The sequence below is a fragment of the Sus scrofa genome, unplaced genomic scaffold (assembly GCF_000003025.6).
Source record: "Sus scrofa isolate TJ Tabasco breed Duroc unplaced genomic scaffold, Sscrofa11.1 Contig1914, whole genome shotgun sequence".
Lineage (NCBI taxonomy): Eukaryota > Metazoa > Chordata > Mammalia > Artiodactyla > Suidae > Sus > Sus scrofa.
In genome coordinates this window covers 1,237,840-1,253,906 of record NW_018084979.1, presented here as the reverse complement: position 1 = coordinate 1,253,906, position 16,067 = coordinate 1,237,840, and the positions used below count along the sequence as shown (strand labels likewise).

Below are 16,067 nucleotides of genomic sequence, written 5' to 3'. Positions count from 1 at the left end.
CTGAGTCTGGATGCTGGTGTCCCCCTCAGGTGTGGCCCTGGGATGGGGTCTGGTTTGGGGAGGCAGCCCAGGGGGAGCAGCTCCTGGGGGCCCCCAGGTCCCCGACACCTGCCTGTGAAGCACGTGACGTTTCCGGGGATCTTCTTCCAGTAGTCTCCGGCTGGGTTCTTGTCAGTGATGCCGTACCGTCGGGCAAGGTCCCCGTTGGGGCAGCGGGCCCACACAGTCCTGGCGCTCAGGGCTAGCTGGCAGGCCTGTAACCCTGCAGGCAAACAAGGCAGCCGTCGGGCCTCAGACCTAGCCGCAGAAGGGATGGGCCAGCCCTTCCCACAAGCCGCGCTCCCCCGATGTCACGTCTCCAAGGGGACAGTGCCTGTTCTGGGGGCAGAGTGGGCACTGAGGGAAAGGACACCCCGATGGCAGGGCTGGTGAGGCCGCCAGAGCCCAAGAGCAGAGGACAGGAGGCCCACAAGGAACCCCAAGGACAGAGGCTGGCGCCCGCTTGCCAAAGCCTCACATTAGGAAGGCTGAGGTGGACACATGTGTCACCTGCCTTAGCAGAGCCTCCAAAGCAACCCGGTGTGGCCGCGGCGCCATCATGTGGGCCCACCCAGTGCCTCTACCTGGCACATGCTCCCAGTTGGTGCCCACTGGCATCTCCTCGGTGATCCCAGCTCGGACGTGCACGTGCCACCTGCTGTCCAGGGCCCATAGCATCTGGTCGTTGGGGCTGGAATGGACGCTGACCAAGGTGACCCCGGCTGGCTGGAAGCAGGAAGGGACTTGGGTCAGGGAACGGGGTGCGTGACTGGGGAGGGCAAGGATGGAAGGAGTAGGGAACTGAGGTCAGATGCCCCGCAGCTCATGTCAGCCTGGCACAGCAGGAGCGTGGGCATGGGGGCAGTGGGGGCCAGGCCTGTCCCTAGGACGCAGCCTCACAGGGACAGAGGGACCTCCCCCACACAGGGAGCCCCAACTCTTCAGTGGCCCCATGTCCTGGGGACAAAGACGGCCAGACGACCAGAGAAGGAAGGGCCGCTGGGAGGAGACCGAGGAATCCCAGGCCAGGAGGGCGGGCTGCGGGGCCGGCCGCGACAGCTCCATGCGTGGGGAGAAGGCAGACGTGGCCAGTCGGCAGGGGGACCCTGGGGGATCTGAATCTACAGGAGGTGACTGACCGCTGCCTGCAGATGGTCTAGTTTTTCAAAATGAAAGTTTAATTTTGAAAATCACAAAAATAAAACCCACAAAAAGTGGAGCTGCTGTCCTGAGTGGTGTGACAGAGGGTCCTGGGGGGAAGGTGCGGGAGCTCCCTCAACGGCGGGGGCGCAGCCTGGGGAGGGCTGTCCGAGGGGGCGTCCGGGTGGTGGGCCTCCCTCCTCGCGCTCCGAGCCCCACTCCTGCTCTGCTTTTCCTACGAGGAGGACGGATGGGGGCCGACGGGCGGAGCTGCCGTGAGCATCGCCCGAAGCGGGAACTGGCCGCGAGGAGAGGCTGCCCGGCCCGGCCTTGCTGGTGCGGCTCTAGGACGGTGACAACTCTTGAAGGTCACGCTAGATCCTGGGGTCAGGAGCTGGGCACGGGCCTGGCCCCAGGGGCCTCCTGACTCACAGCAGCTACTGAGAACACGGCGTCCCTGGCCTCCCGCTTTCTCCACATGCCCTCGTCCCTCCGCCGCCCCACGCTGGGCCCGGACACCCGGCAGGAGGACTCTCCGGTCTGTCCCTCTGTTGTCCCTCTCGGGGGCTGCGTGGGCCACATGAGAGCCCAGTGAGGAGACCCAGGCTGGAGTTGGCCTCCTGGGGTGGGCACAAGGCTGGCCGCCCTGCCCGGACCTTGGCCTTAGTGCGCACCTGCTGGGCCCCTGGGCAGGAGTGTCTGCCTTCAGTGTCCTGCCTGCCTCCATGGACCACGCTGCTCCAGCCCGGGCTGCCCACCGGCAGCCAGACAAGGCTGCTGTGCCTGTGAGGGCAGAGCTGTCCCGAGGCGCTGATCCTCCGGCCACTGCGCTGCTGGTGAGGGGCCCCAACCCAAGGGTCTGGCCGTCCCCCCAGTGACTGACTGAGCCTCTTTCCCTGGAGCCCAGGGAGGTCCTGTTCCAGCCCGGTCTCGGCTCTGCCTTCCCGGTCTGCTGCAGCCCCGAGTCGGTTACCCGGTGGCCACTGGTCAGCTCCCTCACAGCCGCGGGGAGTGGGCTGCATTTTGGCTTCACACCCACGTCACTCCCACGTGGCGAGCTTGGGGACAAGGCCGATGCCACACGGCTGCCGGGTCCAGCCCACCAGACACTGTCAGGGCTCTTTGGGCAAAGGGGCTTGGCTTGCTGTCCCTTTGAGGATAGTTTTGTGTCCCTTTGAGGTGGCAGGGGCTCCAGGCAGCCCCCAGCACTCACCGCCCCTCTCCTCCGCCAGTGGCTCTGGGCCCAGGCTCACCGCTGACAGGGACAAGGAGCCCTCTGTGTGGCTTTCCTTAAAACCTCTCTGGGAGTTCCCTTTGTGGCTCAGTGGAAACGAAACTGACTAGGATCTATGAGGATGCGAGTTCAATCCCTGGCTTCGCTCAGTGGGTTAAGGATCCGGTGTTGCTGTGAGCTGCTCTGTGGGTCACAGATGTGGCTTGGATCCCGCGTTGCTGTGGCTGTGGTGTCGGCTGGCAGCTGTAGCTCAGATTTGACCCCTGGCCTGGGAACCTCCATTCGCTGCAGGTGTGGCCCCAAAGACAAAAATTAAAAAAAATAAATAAATAAAACCTCTCTGGCTTATATGTGTTTTTATCTTTTTTTTTGCCTTTTTGTCCTCACGGATTCTAGTCAGGTTCATAACCTGCTGAGCCACAACCGGAACTGCCGGCGTGCATAGTTTTGTGTCCTCCCTGCGGCTCTGCTCACTGCAGATGAGGTCTGTCGCCCTGCTGTCCAGGCTCAGGCCAGCCACCCAGAGGGCCGAGGCAGCAGGCGGGTTCGGCGGCTCTGTGGAAACACTTTAACCAACAGGATGATGAAGCAGAAGTGGCAAGAAGGGCTGGGCAGTGGTAGCAAATGCTACTCGGAGGCCAGGACACAAAAAGTGAGCTCACTAGCAGCCCCTGGAGACCTGGGGAGGGGTTGGGGGGCGGGTAGCTGGGGCGGCTGCCAAGGGTTAAGAGGTGAGAAGAGACCAGAGCACCACAGGGCAGACAAGGCCGGGCACTCAGACGGTGGCCACTCAGCCACCTCCCCCTCCTTCACCGGTCAGCTGCCGGCACGGCTCACCTGAACCGCCCACCAGCTCCCATCACCATCCACACAACACCTCCACCCGCCTGCCTGCTCGTGCCACCCCAACCTCCTATCAGCTGCCAACCTTCCAACAGATATTTGATTTTCTTGACTCCTGGGTTTTATCTTTTTTTTTTTTTTTTAATGGGAGTTCCCAGGCTAGGGGTCAAATCAGAGCTACACCAGCTGGCCTATGCCACAGCCACAGCAATGCGGGATCCCTAACCCACTGAGCGAGGCCAGGGATTGAACCCGCATCCTCATGGATCCTGGTTGGGATCGTTAACCACCGAGCCACGAAGGGAACTCCACTGATTCCCGGGTTTTAAAGTCTGGTGAGAGACACGTCACTAATCAGTCGCACAAGGAGAGTGAGACCAGCAGGTAAGGGGCCCCCGCGGGGAAGAACGTGGTGCTTGGAGAGCCTCTCACTGGGGTCAGAGCAGGTGGCCAGGGAAGGCTGCCCTGCGAGCTGCCCGCTGATGGGAAAAGGGCAGGGATGCCGGTGGAGGGGGTGCGGCGGCCTGAGGGCGGACGCCGGGCCCGAGCTGGAGTGGGAAGGGCAGGGCGCCACTCCGAAGGCTCGTCTCCTCAGTGGGTCACAGGAGGGTGGGCTGGGATCTGGGGCTGCGAGATCAGGGGTGTGCAGAGAGAGGGGTTTGGAAGCCTATGCGATTCAGGTGACAAGAAACAAGACCCAGTGAACAAAAGGACCTCGCAGCCCACTGAGGACTCAGGCTGGTCAGACCAGCACGCCCACTGCCCTGGGCTCTGGGAGGAAAGGGCTTAAGCGGGAGGCGGCGTGGAAGAGAAAGGCACTGCCGGGGAGACGAGGTGGCAGAGGGCTCCACAAACGTCCCCCCCCCAACCCCGCCACCAGCCCAAGAGCTCCTGAACACGGCCCAGGGAGCGTTGCTTCACGAAAGTCAACAGGGACAAGTTCCACTGACCTTACTGCTGGCGGTCAAGCAGGGCCAAAATGCCAAGAGGGGCTGAACAGGAAGCAGCGGTGAAGACTGCTCTGCACACAAACTGGCCATTTTTAAATGAGGAAACTTGCTCTTGCTGAACCCAAGACCCCTTGGGGGGAAGATGGCTCAGACCAGAGGTCCAGGAGTTCTCCAGCCTCGGAGTCCTGGGACTCAAATGGGACCTTGTTAAAATGGCTCATTCCTGGGCTCAGGGCCAGCCCTCCCACATCAGACTCTGGGGCTGGAGCCAGACATGACCTTGCACACAAGTTCTCCAGGTGGTTCTGGCGCAGATGGGCTGGGGACCTTGCGTAAAGCAATGCTCCACTACTGTCCAGAGCCATCGAGGCAACACCACCCAGAGCCACCTACAGATTTCAATGCCATCCTCACCAAAATCCCAGCGGGTTAGCTGACCCTAAGATTCATATGGAACTGTGAGGGACCCCACACGGCCAAACAATCTTGAAAAGGAACAGCTGGAAGACTCACATGCCCTGGTTTCAAAACCATTACAAAGCTGGAGTTCCTGTGTGGCTCAGTGTTTAACGAACCTGACTAGCATCCACGAGGACGTGGGTTCGATCCCTGGCCTCGCTCAGTGGGTTACGGATCCGGCGCAGCTGTGAGCTCTGGTGTAGGTCGCAGACACAGCTCGGATCCTGTGTTGCTGTGGCTCTGGTGTAGGCCGGCAGCTGTGGCTCCAATTAGACCCCTAGCCTGGGAACCTGGGACCCCTATGCCATGGGCACGGCTCTAAAAAAAAAAAAAAAATTATTATTTTATTTTAAAAAGGGCAAAGGACTTGAACAGACTTTTCCCCAAAGGCCTACACATGGCCAACAAGCACATGAGAAGATGCCCAACATGATGAGTCATCAGAGAAACACACATCAAACCCATCATGAGATACGGCTTCACCTGCACTAGGATGGCTGAAAAAAGGAAAAGAAGGATTGGCCAGAAGCGGGAGAAACAGGAACTCATGCACTGCTGCTGGGGGTGTAAACGGTGCAGCTGCCGTGGGAAAGTTTGGCCATCCCTCAAAAGGTTACACAGAAAATTACCTTAGAATCCGGAAACCCTACCCCTAAATTTGCACCAAAAGAATGGAACCGATGTTCAAAACAGAAGCTGCTTGAATGTTCACAGCAATATTCTTCACGAGTGCCCCAACGTGGAAATGACTCAAATGTCCGCCACTGATGAGAGGAGAGACACAATACGGTCCCTGCACACAATGGAGCCTGACTCAGCGTCGCAAGGAAAGAGGTCCTGGGACCGATACAACACCGGGAGGCTCCGAAACGCACGCTAAGCCCCGGTGGCAGCCGGCGGGGTAAGGAGCTTCCGCACAGAGAAACAGGATGCTAACGGGAAGAAGGCAGTCGCCAGAGGCCGCTGGTTGTAGGGCTCCCTTTGCATGAAAGGTGCCGGAGCAGAAGCTCCCTCCAGAGAGGAAGCGAGCGGCTGTGGGCGGCTGGGGCGGGAAGAACGGGGCAGGGGTGCGGCTGCGTCCAGGGCTCCCTTTGGGGACAAGAAACTGCTGTGGAAACAGAATGACCCAAGTGACGCGACACTGAATGCACCAAGTGCCGCTGCTGGTAAACTCTATGTATGTCTATTTCACCACGACTTTTTAAGAAACGAAAAAGTAGGCCTTGCTTGTGACCAGGTACCACTGTTTTGCAAGATGCCACCCCTGGGGAAGCGGGGAAGGTCGGGCAAGCAGGGTCTTCTCAATGAAAAAAGGAGCAGGCAGCCTAAACTTCTGGCCTGTTCATATTCACAACCTCACGGGGTCTGAAGAGAGACAGGGTGTGTGTGTGGGGGGGCGTGGGGGTGCACCCCACTCCTACTCGTTTTAAGAAGACCAGCTGTGAGGCGGTGATGGGGAGGGGGCCACACCCCCTTTCTGGAAGCACCTAGTGGTTTCATTGCATCTACCCACAGGCGCTGATGTTTACAAATCAAAGGGGCTGCTCGGGATGGAAGTTCCCGCAAACAAGACCTCATGGGGGGGGACGACGCCCCCAAGCTGCTCTCTCATGTTTTCAAAAGACCAGCGCTCCTAACTAGTAACTAACTAGCTACTGCACAAGTAACACCACGTTTTATTTATTCCAAGTCACCGGTATTACAGGATAAACCACCACTCTCCCGTTAATGAATCAAGAGACCACCCAGAACGCACTGAGGTCTGGACTAGACGTGAAGTTCAAGTGAAGGGATGAAGGTTTCACGTGACAGACTCTGTTCCCGAACTGGGGCCAGAGGCCCTGCCGCTGGCACGACCGCCCCGGGCCCGGGGGGCTGTTCTCAGGTTAAGGGATTCATCTCAGTTGATGGTGCAGTGAAAATACTGCCGAGCTTAGATAACATGAGCTAGAAATGGGACAGGTCCTGTTTCCTGGAATCCAGACAAGCCTTTTGAGCTACATACAGTGTCCGTCAACTCTGATTCCAAGCTTGTCACCTAGGGCACGCCCCCAAGACGTCTGACCACCGCCGCTAGGCTAGCTGTGGCTGGAACACAGGCCCCTAGGAGAAAGGATTCTGGGAACTACAGACAGTGGGAGACGCAGGTGGAGGCTCTGGCCCCCCGTGACCTGCCACGGCACTGGTGGCAGCTGTCGCAGGGAGGAGTGTGGCCTGGGATCGTCACACTCGGTGACTTTCACCAGAGTGGGTTTTCTACCCAGCTTTATGAGACTGCAGGCTCCTGGCGGTGTGTGGCCTCAACGGCTTCAGGGCCTCCCGACTGGTCTCCAGCCTGCCTGGGGCTGCAGAATAATGTGTGCTGGGCTTTGGCGCTAGGCAAACAGGGCTTCACACCCTCCTTCTGGATCCTTCCTTGCACATCTGCTGTATACCCCCCACCTGCTCCGCCAGGCCCGGTGTACAACCTGCCTGATCCACTGGGCCCCACGGGGCGGCCTCCAGGGTATCCTCACTCCCCTGCAGGCTGGGCAGGCTCGGAACCTCAGGACCCGCACAGCCCGCAGAGCTCCAAGCAGGGCTGGTTTCACAGAACCTCTGCTCCAGAAATGCGTGTGAAAGTGGCAGAGCAGGGCCAGCAGGGCTCAGGGAGTGCGGGGTCTGGAGAGTGAGAGCAGCAGTGAGCTCCAGGCTCAAGAGAAAAGAAGGACTCCTACTAAAAAAAAGCTGGTGTTTTCCATTTCAAAGGTGTACCGCAAACAATTCTGGCTTGGAGAGCCCCAGGAGACCAGCCCCACTCCTCACAGTCTGGATGAGAAAACTGACAAAACTCAGGCTGAGAAGTGAGGGGAGGTGCCCACGGCCAGAGCTGTCTCGAACCGAGGTGCCTGGGGCTTGGACCAGAGTTCTCCACACTTGCAGCAACAAGCCTCACACACACACACACACTTCCCTCAGCCAGAATGTGAATAAATCCAGGCTAGAAGGAAAAAAATGGAAAATCTCACAGCCAGAGGAGATGCTTATCTAGACAGCTCACTTTGGTACAGACCTTATGTGACTTTGGCGAAAATTCAACAGGGACATTTCAGGAACACCGTGGCCGATTAACTGGAGACTGCAGAGCAGTGAGGGTCACACTGGGGGAGATGCCCTCTGGAGAGAGACCCTAACCCACCGTGGGTGGCCAGTGTGCTTCCTAGATCCCCTTCCTTCCCCTCCAGGTGCCGTGTGGAAGTTCCCCAGGCCAGGGATCGAACCTGCATCCTCCTGGATCCTCGTCAGAATAGCTAGTTAACTGCCGGGCTGACGGGAACCCCCGTTCTAATTAACCTTGAATCTACCTGACATCTGTGTCACGTGGTGAACCTGACCCCACCCCCCCAGGACGCGGGCTCTGGCCTGAGGCTGCTACAGGGAAGCTCTCAGGCCCCGGGGTGTGGGGTCTGTCTGCTCCTTCGGCACGCGGCCCCCTGGCTGCTGCACTTTCTGAGGTTGGTTTGGTCATTTTAGTTCTGAACTCTCCCCTGTAGCAGGTCCTTGCCCTGCTTCTGGTGTTAACAGACCTGGGCTCTCAGAGAGCGCCCAGGGCACATCCCTCCCGCTCGGGCTCTGTGTCCTTGGCCGGAGGGTGAGCTGATGACCCGAGAAGCTCCTCTCCTACGTTTTCAGGCTGCAGGGACTGTTGTGCCGAAGGCTCCTGGCTACTGGCTCTGCCAGCTGCCCGGGTCCCTGCGGAGGGCACCCAGTGTCCCGGGCAGTTTCACGGGAGCAGCTCTGCACTGTTTGTCGAACAGCTTTGGCTGAAGTACAGGATTTTATTTGGAGAGCGAGCTGTGCTGCGAAAGCTGCTGGGAAACTGCTGACCCAGCTGAGCGAGGCCACCGATGCTGGGTTCTGAACAGGGCAAAGTTCTTCATCTTTCTTCCTCTAGTTGGCCAACGGCAAAGCCAGAGGTCCTCTACCCTGGTGACCCCTGCACTGGCTCCAGCAATTTCCTCAGCCTCCACCTCTGGTCTGAAGTGTAACCAGCCCCTGCTAGTTACAGCCGTACGTGCTAAAGAAAAACACCTGAAATTGGGTTCCCAGGCAGCTGTCATAACCTGTTCTTCCTGAGCAGGGGCTGGCAGGTGGCCTGTGACTGCTCCTGGCCACCACTGGGGGTGGCCCCCAGCCTGGGTGACTGTGCCCGTGGCCAGCACCAGGGCCCCAGCGCTGCTGCAGAAGCTTCACTGCACACCTCTGCCAGCTTCTCACATTCAGCTGCCAGCTTCTCACATTCAGCTGTCAGCTGGGTGCCTGGCCCTGAGGCCCCACCCCCCGGCTGCTGCCCAGGCGGGCCTGACACTGGCCATGGGAGGAAGAAAGCCTAGAAGGAGCATCCCAAGGGCCAGCCTTGGGTCTGCTCCCCGGAGGTCGCACATGGGTGTCAACCAAGACAGGGCTCCCGGGTCTCTGTTTCAATCCCTGGTCACCAGATGTTACAGGCAGGTGAGCGGACAGCTCCAGGGCCCCAGGCAGCATCGTACCCTGATCCTTGATGGGGTAGCACAGCCTTCCAGGACCAGAAAAAACACTTAGGGTCAAATACCCCAGAGAAGGCTACTGTTTCTTACGAACAAGGTTTGAGGGGATGGATGCTCAAGAACAGCAGGGGTTCAAATGAAGCCATGGGAAAAAGGCAGCACGGGGAAAAAATAAAGGAGGTGGCAAAAGCAATTTAATTTTCCTCAAAATGGGGCTGTTCATTCGAGCAGCAGTGGGCTGCAGTGTTGCAGGTCTCAGCCCTTATTCTCAGGCAGCACCGTGGGTCCATCAGACAACAGGTGGCAAGAGCCCCGGCACAGCACCGAGATGCTCAGAGGGTTAAAGGCACACGGAAAGGAGGGAAGGGGGCTCTGGGGAGTTGGAACCCCGGCGCGTGGAGCTGGAGGGGACCTACACCCACAGCTCTCAGCTCTGGACGTGCGTCCAACCACCTGCGGGCCTCTGCCAAGGCCAGAGCCTCCCCGGCAGCGACTCAGAGGGAACACACATCTATCCTTCCCGTCGCTTTTGCAGGAACAGAAAAGCTCACACCTCCCAGGGAGAAAACAGCCACCAACGTTGGAAGCGGGAGCGCAGAGGACGCAGCAGGGCCTCGGAGGCTGAAAGCAGCGCAGCAGCATGAGCGGTGGGCGCAGCGACCCCCAGCAACAGCCCAGCCAGGCCGCCGCGCGGGGACTGCCGTCAGCCAGCCTCGGACCAGCCCTTCCACCAGGACCACCCGGCTGAGGAAAAGCACTGCGTGGGGAAGACACAGTGGAGACAGAAAGCAGGAGCCCAGGGCTGCAGAGACCGCGAGGGGAAGAAACCTCAGAAACATCCTCGGGGACAGGAGGGGACAGGATGACCTCGAGACGCATCCGGAGCAGCCGGCAATCAAAGTCTCAGCACAGAAATAGCCCAACAGAGGGTGAAGAAGAGAGCGCAGAGCATAAAGGGAACGGGAGAGAGAAGCTAAGAACAGCAGAGGCCAGGATGTCCACAGCCTGGCACAGAAAGAAGCAGGACCCCCACAAGGAGCAGCAGAAACAGGAGGGCTCCGGGCAGGGAGGAGAGAGCCGGTGGGGATCGGGGCACGTTCCAGAAGAAAGGCCACAAGCACAGCCCCCCGTCGGCCCTCTGTGACCCCTCCCAGCCTGCTGCCCCCAAGGGCCCCCAGGCAAGCACGGATCTCTGCAATGAGACTAAAGTTCGTGTGAATTGATCATATAATATGCATTATTTTCTTGCCTGGCTTCTTCACTCAACATGATTATTTCATCAGATTTGGAAAATTTTCAGCTGCATCCCCTCCCGTCCCGCCCTCTGCTCTCCTCTGGGACTCTGACCACATCTACGTTAGGTCACACGAAGTTGTCCTGTGCCCACTGATGCTCTGCATGTTTTTTCCAGTCTCTTTTCTCTCTGTTTCAGTTTGGAAGGTGTGTTTTTTTTTTTTTTTTTTTTTTTCTTTTTGCTGCACCCACGGCGTTTGGAAGTTCCCAGGTCGGAACTGAATCTGAGCTGCAGCTGTGGCAATGCCAGATCCTTAACCCACTGTGTCCGGCCAACGATGGGACCTCAAACTCAGAGACAATGTCAGGTCCTCAACCCGCTGAGACAGAACAGGAACTCCGGGTTTTTTTTTTTTTTTTTTTTTAAACCTAATGTGAGCAATCTCTCTCCCACCCCCCAGCTTCTAGAACATGAAGGATTAAGTCATAACAACTGTTCTAATGGCTGGACCGTGCATTCCATCACCGGTGTCATTTCTGTCACTTCTATGGACGGATTTACTGTCCTTCGTTGCTGGCGACACTTCCCTGTGTCCCTGCTTGCCTCTCAAACTCTGACTGGATGCAAAACAAGGTGAATTTACCTTGTTGGTGCTGACATTTTTGCGATTTAGAAATATTCCTGAGCTGTGCTCAGGGATGCTGTTAGGTTACTTAGCAACAGGCTGATGCTTCTAGGTCTTGCTCTTAAGCTCTGGTCACAGGATGAGAGCTGCATTTAGTACAGGGCTGACTTGGCCCTGGAACGGAGGAAAATCACAGGGGTGTGACATGGGGAGCTTCCCACGCTGCGGGGTGGCACCGAGAGCCAGTCCTGGCTCTGTCTGGGTCCTGAGGCATTCCCTGCAGTTCTTCCTGGGGGCTCTCTGCCTGGCCTTGGAGGCTTCCTCCCCTGTTCTGCACTGGGCAGCAGCCTTGCGGGACCCTCCCTCCGAGATCCTGCCTCCTTGCGCTCCCTGGAGTCCCAGCCTGTCCCCTCAACTCAAGGAGCCCGGTCTGGGGTCCCCTCCCTGGGCTGTAACCTGTGACCGCAGGGTTCACCTCATTTGTTTCCTGTTTCTCAGGGATCACCGCCTGTTGTCTGAGGTCCAGTGTCTTAAAAACCACGGTTTCATAGGTTTTGTCAGATTTTTAGTTGTTGCAGGCGGGAGGGTAAATCTGGTCCCTGTTATTCTGGGCTAGAAGCAGAAATTCATTTAACTTAACTGGCCTAAAGCTTCGGATGTCACATCCAAGTGACATTCCTCCCGTGTGGGGGCTGTGCGGGGTCTCCCGCATGTCCTCTAGGTGAACTTCAGAGCTCCTTAGAAATGTCAGCTATTAGTCTTGCCAGAAGAAGAGCACAGGAAAGAGAACATTCTAGAACTCCTTCAGCCTTGCAGAGGCCAGGCTAGGAGCCAGGCGGCGGGTCTCCGAGGCAGTGAGACGTGAGGCCAGCAGAAGTAAATCGTGACCCCCGCTGGGAGGAAACAGGTTTCTGAGGGAAGACTAAACTGGCTCCTGGGAGCCCCTGGTCTTGGGGTAAGTTTTCCCTCCATTTTAAATGGGCAAAAAATATTTTTTGGAGTATTTCAGTTTTTCTTCTGCAGTCCTGAATCTGCTGGAAGGCAGAGGAGGTGAATTCACATTTCTGTGAGTTTTCTTTGTGCGAGGCACCTTCTATACATGACTGAATTTCCCTCCCGAATTTTATTATGGAAAGTCTGAAACACACCAGAAAGCTGAGAGTTTTCCAGGCAACACCCAAGTGCCTACCACACCAATAACAGTTTGCTTACTTGTTTTTTCACATACCCATCTGGCCACCCTCCTGCCAGCTTATCTTCCTCCTGGAGGCCCCTCGACGTAAGCTGCAGACACCAGCACAGTTTCCTCTAAACACTTCAACAGGTAAACCCTTAACCAGAGCCCAGCGTGTGTTTGCAGGTCTGTGCTGGGGAAGTTTACACGCCGTAAGGGTACCCAGGCCAGGGACGTCCTTCCATGAGTCTGGAAGCAACCCCGGGCCCTGCCGGTCCTTCCCCTGCCCCCGCCGCAACTATGGGTATGACCTCCGCTGCCACGGTTCGCTGTCGGACCTGGCCTGGAGCTTCAGGTAACTGGAGCCCCCAGGATGCCCCCGGAGGGGACTTCCTCACGCAGGCCAACGTGAGACTCCTCTGCACTGCGGCACTGGTCCCTCTCGTCCCCTCCGCCCACCACTGCACTGTGCCGCCGTCACCACCCCCCACTGCACATGCTGGCTCCTCCTCCACGTACCGGCCCTGACTCTGCACTGACCAGGCTGTCTGCTGCCTGCACGTCCTCCCCCTCCAAAGTGTCCCCCCTGAGGGGGTCTGGATGGGGGGCCGCCTCTTGGGATCCAGTCTCCCATTGCACCTCCTCCGCCATCCTGCCCTTAGCCGCAGCAGGACTCATATACAAAATCTTTCCTCCCAAGAGCAGAGGTGCTCGGTGGGAATTTGAGGAGCCTGCCACCTGCTTCCCAAAAGAAGGAGCCCCTGCTGACTCTCACCAAGGCACTGGCCTCGGAATGCTGAGACAGGGCCTGGTGACTGCCACTAGCCAGCCGGTCAGGGCCACCCCTGGAAACCACCAGAGAAGGAGGTGCTTCTGTGTCCTCTGCACTTGGTCAGTGAAGAAGCCAACACAGACAGACTCAGCGAGCGTGGGTCCGGAGGTCGGAGATGAGCACGGCTCTGGCCCCTGCCCTCAAGAGCGGCCGACCACGGCAACCCCGGGGGGGCCCAGCCTCCACGCCCCCCAGCCAGCACCCTCCCCTCCGGCCTGCGATGTCCAGAATCTCAGGGCTGTGCAGGCCAGGAGGGCTGCACGTGGCTCCTGGGGACGGGCAGCGCGGCCCTACCCCAGGGTCCTCTCCGCAGCCCTCTGCCCCTCCTCCCACCGCCCCATCCAACTTCCAGGATGCGTCCTCCGGCTGCCCTTGGCCGCTGACCGCGCTCTCCCAGGGATCTGCCCAGCCCCTTGGCAGGTTCCCCCGAAGACAGGCGGACCAGGCGGCCTCTGCGCCACGGAGCCTCGCTGGCCCCCGCTCACTCAGGCGTCAGGGTCCCGGCCCGGGCCGCCCTGCCCTCCTGTGTGGCCGCACGCCCCCCTCCTCCCATGTTCCCGAGGCCACCTGGAGACCCTCCCAGCTCGGGCCCGCAGCTCTGGGAGCCCGGGGCTCGCTTTTCCGCTGTGTGCGTCGCTGCGGCCACCGCGGGCACGCCCTGATGGCCTGGAGGACCAGGGTGAGGAGTCCGGGCACGGCCGCCGACCGCCCGAGCTGGGAACGTGCTTCCTCCAGGTCACACTTCCCTCGCCTCCGGGGACGGTGCTGAGGACGCATGTGCCGAGTCTGAAATCTGAATTCCTGCGCGTGCGGTGGGAAGACCTAGGGTTCAGGTTTCTACGGACGAGGGCTCAGGAAGGCGCCCCGAGCAGAGGGGCTGCACCGTCGCACACGGCTCGAGTCCTTTGTAAAATACACCTCCTCTCCCCCCGCGGACACAGACTCTTCCTGCCCATACGGGAAACACGAAAATGGAGGTGAGCCTTACAATCACTCAGAATCTCCTGATGAAAAATAGCACTTACTCTTTGTCCAGGCTTCTCCTAGGTATTTAGTGGGATTTTAGCATTTCCTGTTTTTGCTTTCTTACAGATCTGGAGCCACACCACGCACAGCATCTCCGAGGACAGGGTGGGTGCGGTATGAGCAGAAACCATTTTCTGGCATGTGCGAGGGGCCCTGGGTGCTGCCCACGTCACCCTCTATCCTAGTGGCAGGTGGGCGGCACCAACCACCCTCGGGCCCCACAGGAGGCAGGGGGATGTTTCTGCTAAGTGGCAAAGGCCAACTCCAAAGCCACTAAAGCCACGACACCACACGGAACACTCTCCTGTTGACACCCGTCAGGAAGATTCTAAATGGCCTTTCGAAGCCCACCCCGAAGTGTTTATAACTGTCACTGTGCCTTGCTAAGTGGACCCTGCACGAGGGGGGCGCTGCACCTCACCCCGCCCCCGCCTCACTGTCTGAACATGACACCAGCAGGTTCCCACTGCCACAAACAGCGGAACAACAGACAGCTTTTTTTTTTTTTTTGCTTTTTAGCGCTGAACCCATGGTACATGGAGGTTCCCAGGCTAGGGGTTGAATCAGAGCTACTGCTGCCGGTCTACACCACAGCCACAGCCACGTGGGATCTGAGCTGCGTCTGCAAGCTATACCACAGCTCACGGCAACACTGGATCCTTAACCCACTGAGCGACGCCAGGGAGCGAACCCCCAACCTCATGGTTCCTAGTCGGATTTGCTTCCGCTGTGCCATGACGGCAACGCCTAAGATAAGTTTTTATTTTTATTTTTATTTTTAATTTTTTTTATTTTTTATTTTTTTGTCTTTTTGCCATTTCTTGGGCCACTCCTGCGGCATATGGAGGTTCCCAGGCTAGGGGTCGAATCGGAGCTTTAGCCAGAGTAATACGGGATCCAAGCCGCGTCTGCGACCTACACCACAGTTCACGGCAACGCCGGATCCTTATCCCACTGAGCAAGGGCAGGGATCAAACCCGCAACCTCATGGTTCCTAGTCGGATTCGTTAACCACTGCGCCACGACGGGAACTCCTAAGATAAGTTTTTAAACGTTGCGTTGGCCACACGGCAGTCTATATCAGTCTGGGTTTCCCTAGTTTCTCTCTTTTCCAGGCAAAGCTGTAGTTCAGGGAGACGGTCTGACCCCAGCGGCCGGAGGGGGCCTGTCCACACAGGAGGACTCGGCTGGAGACCCCACCACGTGAGGCCTGGACCCCGGCTGAGCTTAGGAAAGAGTGGAGACTGCTCAGGAGGCAGAGGGTGACGAAGGGGAGGGCGGAGAAGACCCCTCTGAGGGAAGAAGGGGGCCTGTCCTGGGGGCGGGGGTGGCCTCTTCTCTCACCAACCCACGTGCCCAGTCCCGGGCGCGCCCACCATCAGCTCTGCAGGCTTAGGACGCACCTCTGACACGGACCGAAAGGTCTCTACCTGAAGCGGCAAACGCCAAAGAAAAGAAGCCGAACACAACTATAAATACGTCTCCAAAGCCTTCCAAGTGTCAGCAAGGCTGAAAATGGAGTCATTTGCCTATTTTGTAAAAGCTTCACCTCAAAACTACTACAGGAGGGAGGTTCTACCAGGGGAGGGACCAGGACACAGAAATGGAGGAACTGCCCCTAACTTCAGAGGATCCTGGGCCCTTTGGCACCGGTTACTGCGTCCGCTGCTTCAGCTGCACACACCCCGACCTGGAGACCAGGGCGCTCACGTCCAAGAATGAATAAAATGCAGGAGAGAGAGGTCAAGTCTGGTCTGGAAACACGGAAACCCCATTTACTCTCCAACACTCGGATTCAAGCAAACCGTCCTGGCCTTTAACCCTTTAATGGGGCCTTATCGCCCTCCTACTGCTGGACTCATCCTCTCTCCTCTGGACCCTCTGCAGCTGTAAGGTTACTTTTTTTGTGTGGGTTTTTTTTTTTTTTTTTTTTTGGCTGCACCCGTGGCATATGGAAGTTCCCAGGCCAGGGGCTGAATGTGAGC

At 58.2% G+C, this 16,067-nt stretch overlaps 2 protein-coding genes across 3 annotated transcripts in view; one reads left to right on the top strand and one right to left on the bottom strand.

The window, feature by feature from the left end:
• TECPR2 (tectonin beta-propeller repeat containing 2) overlaps positions 1 to 16,067 on the bottom strand; it is a 104,555-nt gene that overhangs the window by 3,930 nt on the left and 84,558 nt on the right. Inside the window, 2 exon segments of the mRNA XM_021081652.1 lie at positions 113 to 262; positions 624 to 765. Coding sequence (XP_020937311.1) covers positions 113 to 262; positions 624 to 765 — 292 coding nt within the window.
• Positions 3,437 to 14,448, top strand: LOC102168085 (adenomatous polyposis coli protein 2-like). Of its 2 annotated transcripts, XM_021081653.1 has the most exons (4): positions 3,437 to 3,640; positions 5,023 to 5,566; positions 9,727 to 14,033; positions 14,149 to 14,448. In XM_021081653.1, the coding sequence occupies exons 3-4, from the start codon at positions 12,721 to 12,723 to the stop codon at positions 14,357 to 14,359; spliced, it is 1,524 nt and encodes a 507-aa protein (XP_020937312.1). In that variant the 5' UTR covers positions 3,437 to 3,640; positions 5,023 to 5,566; positions 9,727 to 12,720; the 3' UTR covers positions 14,360 to 14,448. The 2 variants fall into 2 exon arrangements, with proteins under 2 accessions (XP_020937312.1, XP_013833879.1); XM_013978425.2 differs by lacking the exon at positions 5,023 to 5,566 and having other exon boundaries at positions 3,498 to 3,640.

Coding starts and splice junctions, on each gene's coding strand:
- LOC102168085 (XM_021081653.1), top strand. CDS start 12,721: ATGCTGGCTCCTCCTCCACGTACCGGCCCTGACTCTGCACTGACCAGG. Junction 14,034..14,148: donor CGGGAAACACGAAAATGGAG/GTGAGCCTTACA, acceptor GCTTTCTTACAG/ATCTGGAGCCACACCACGCA.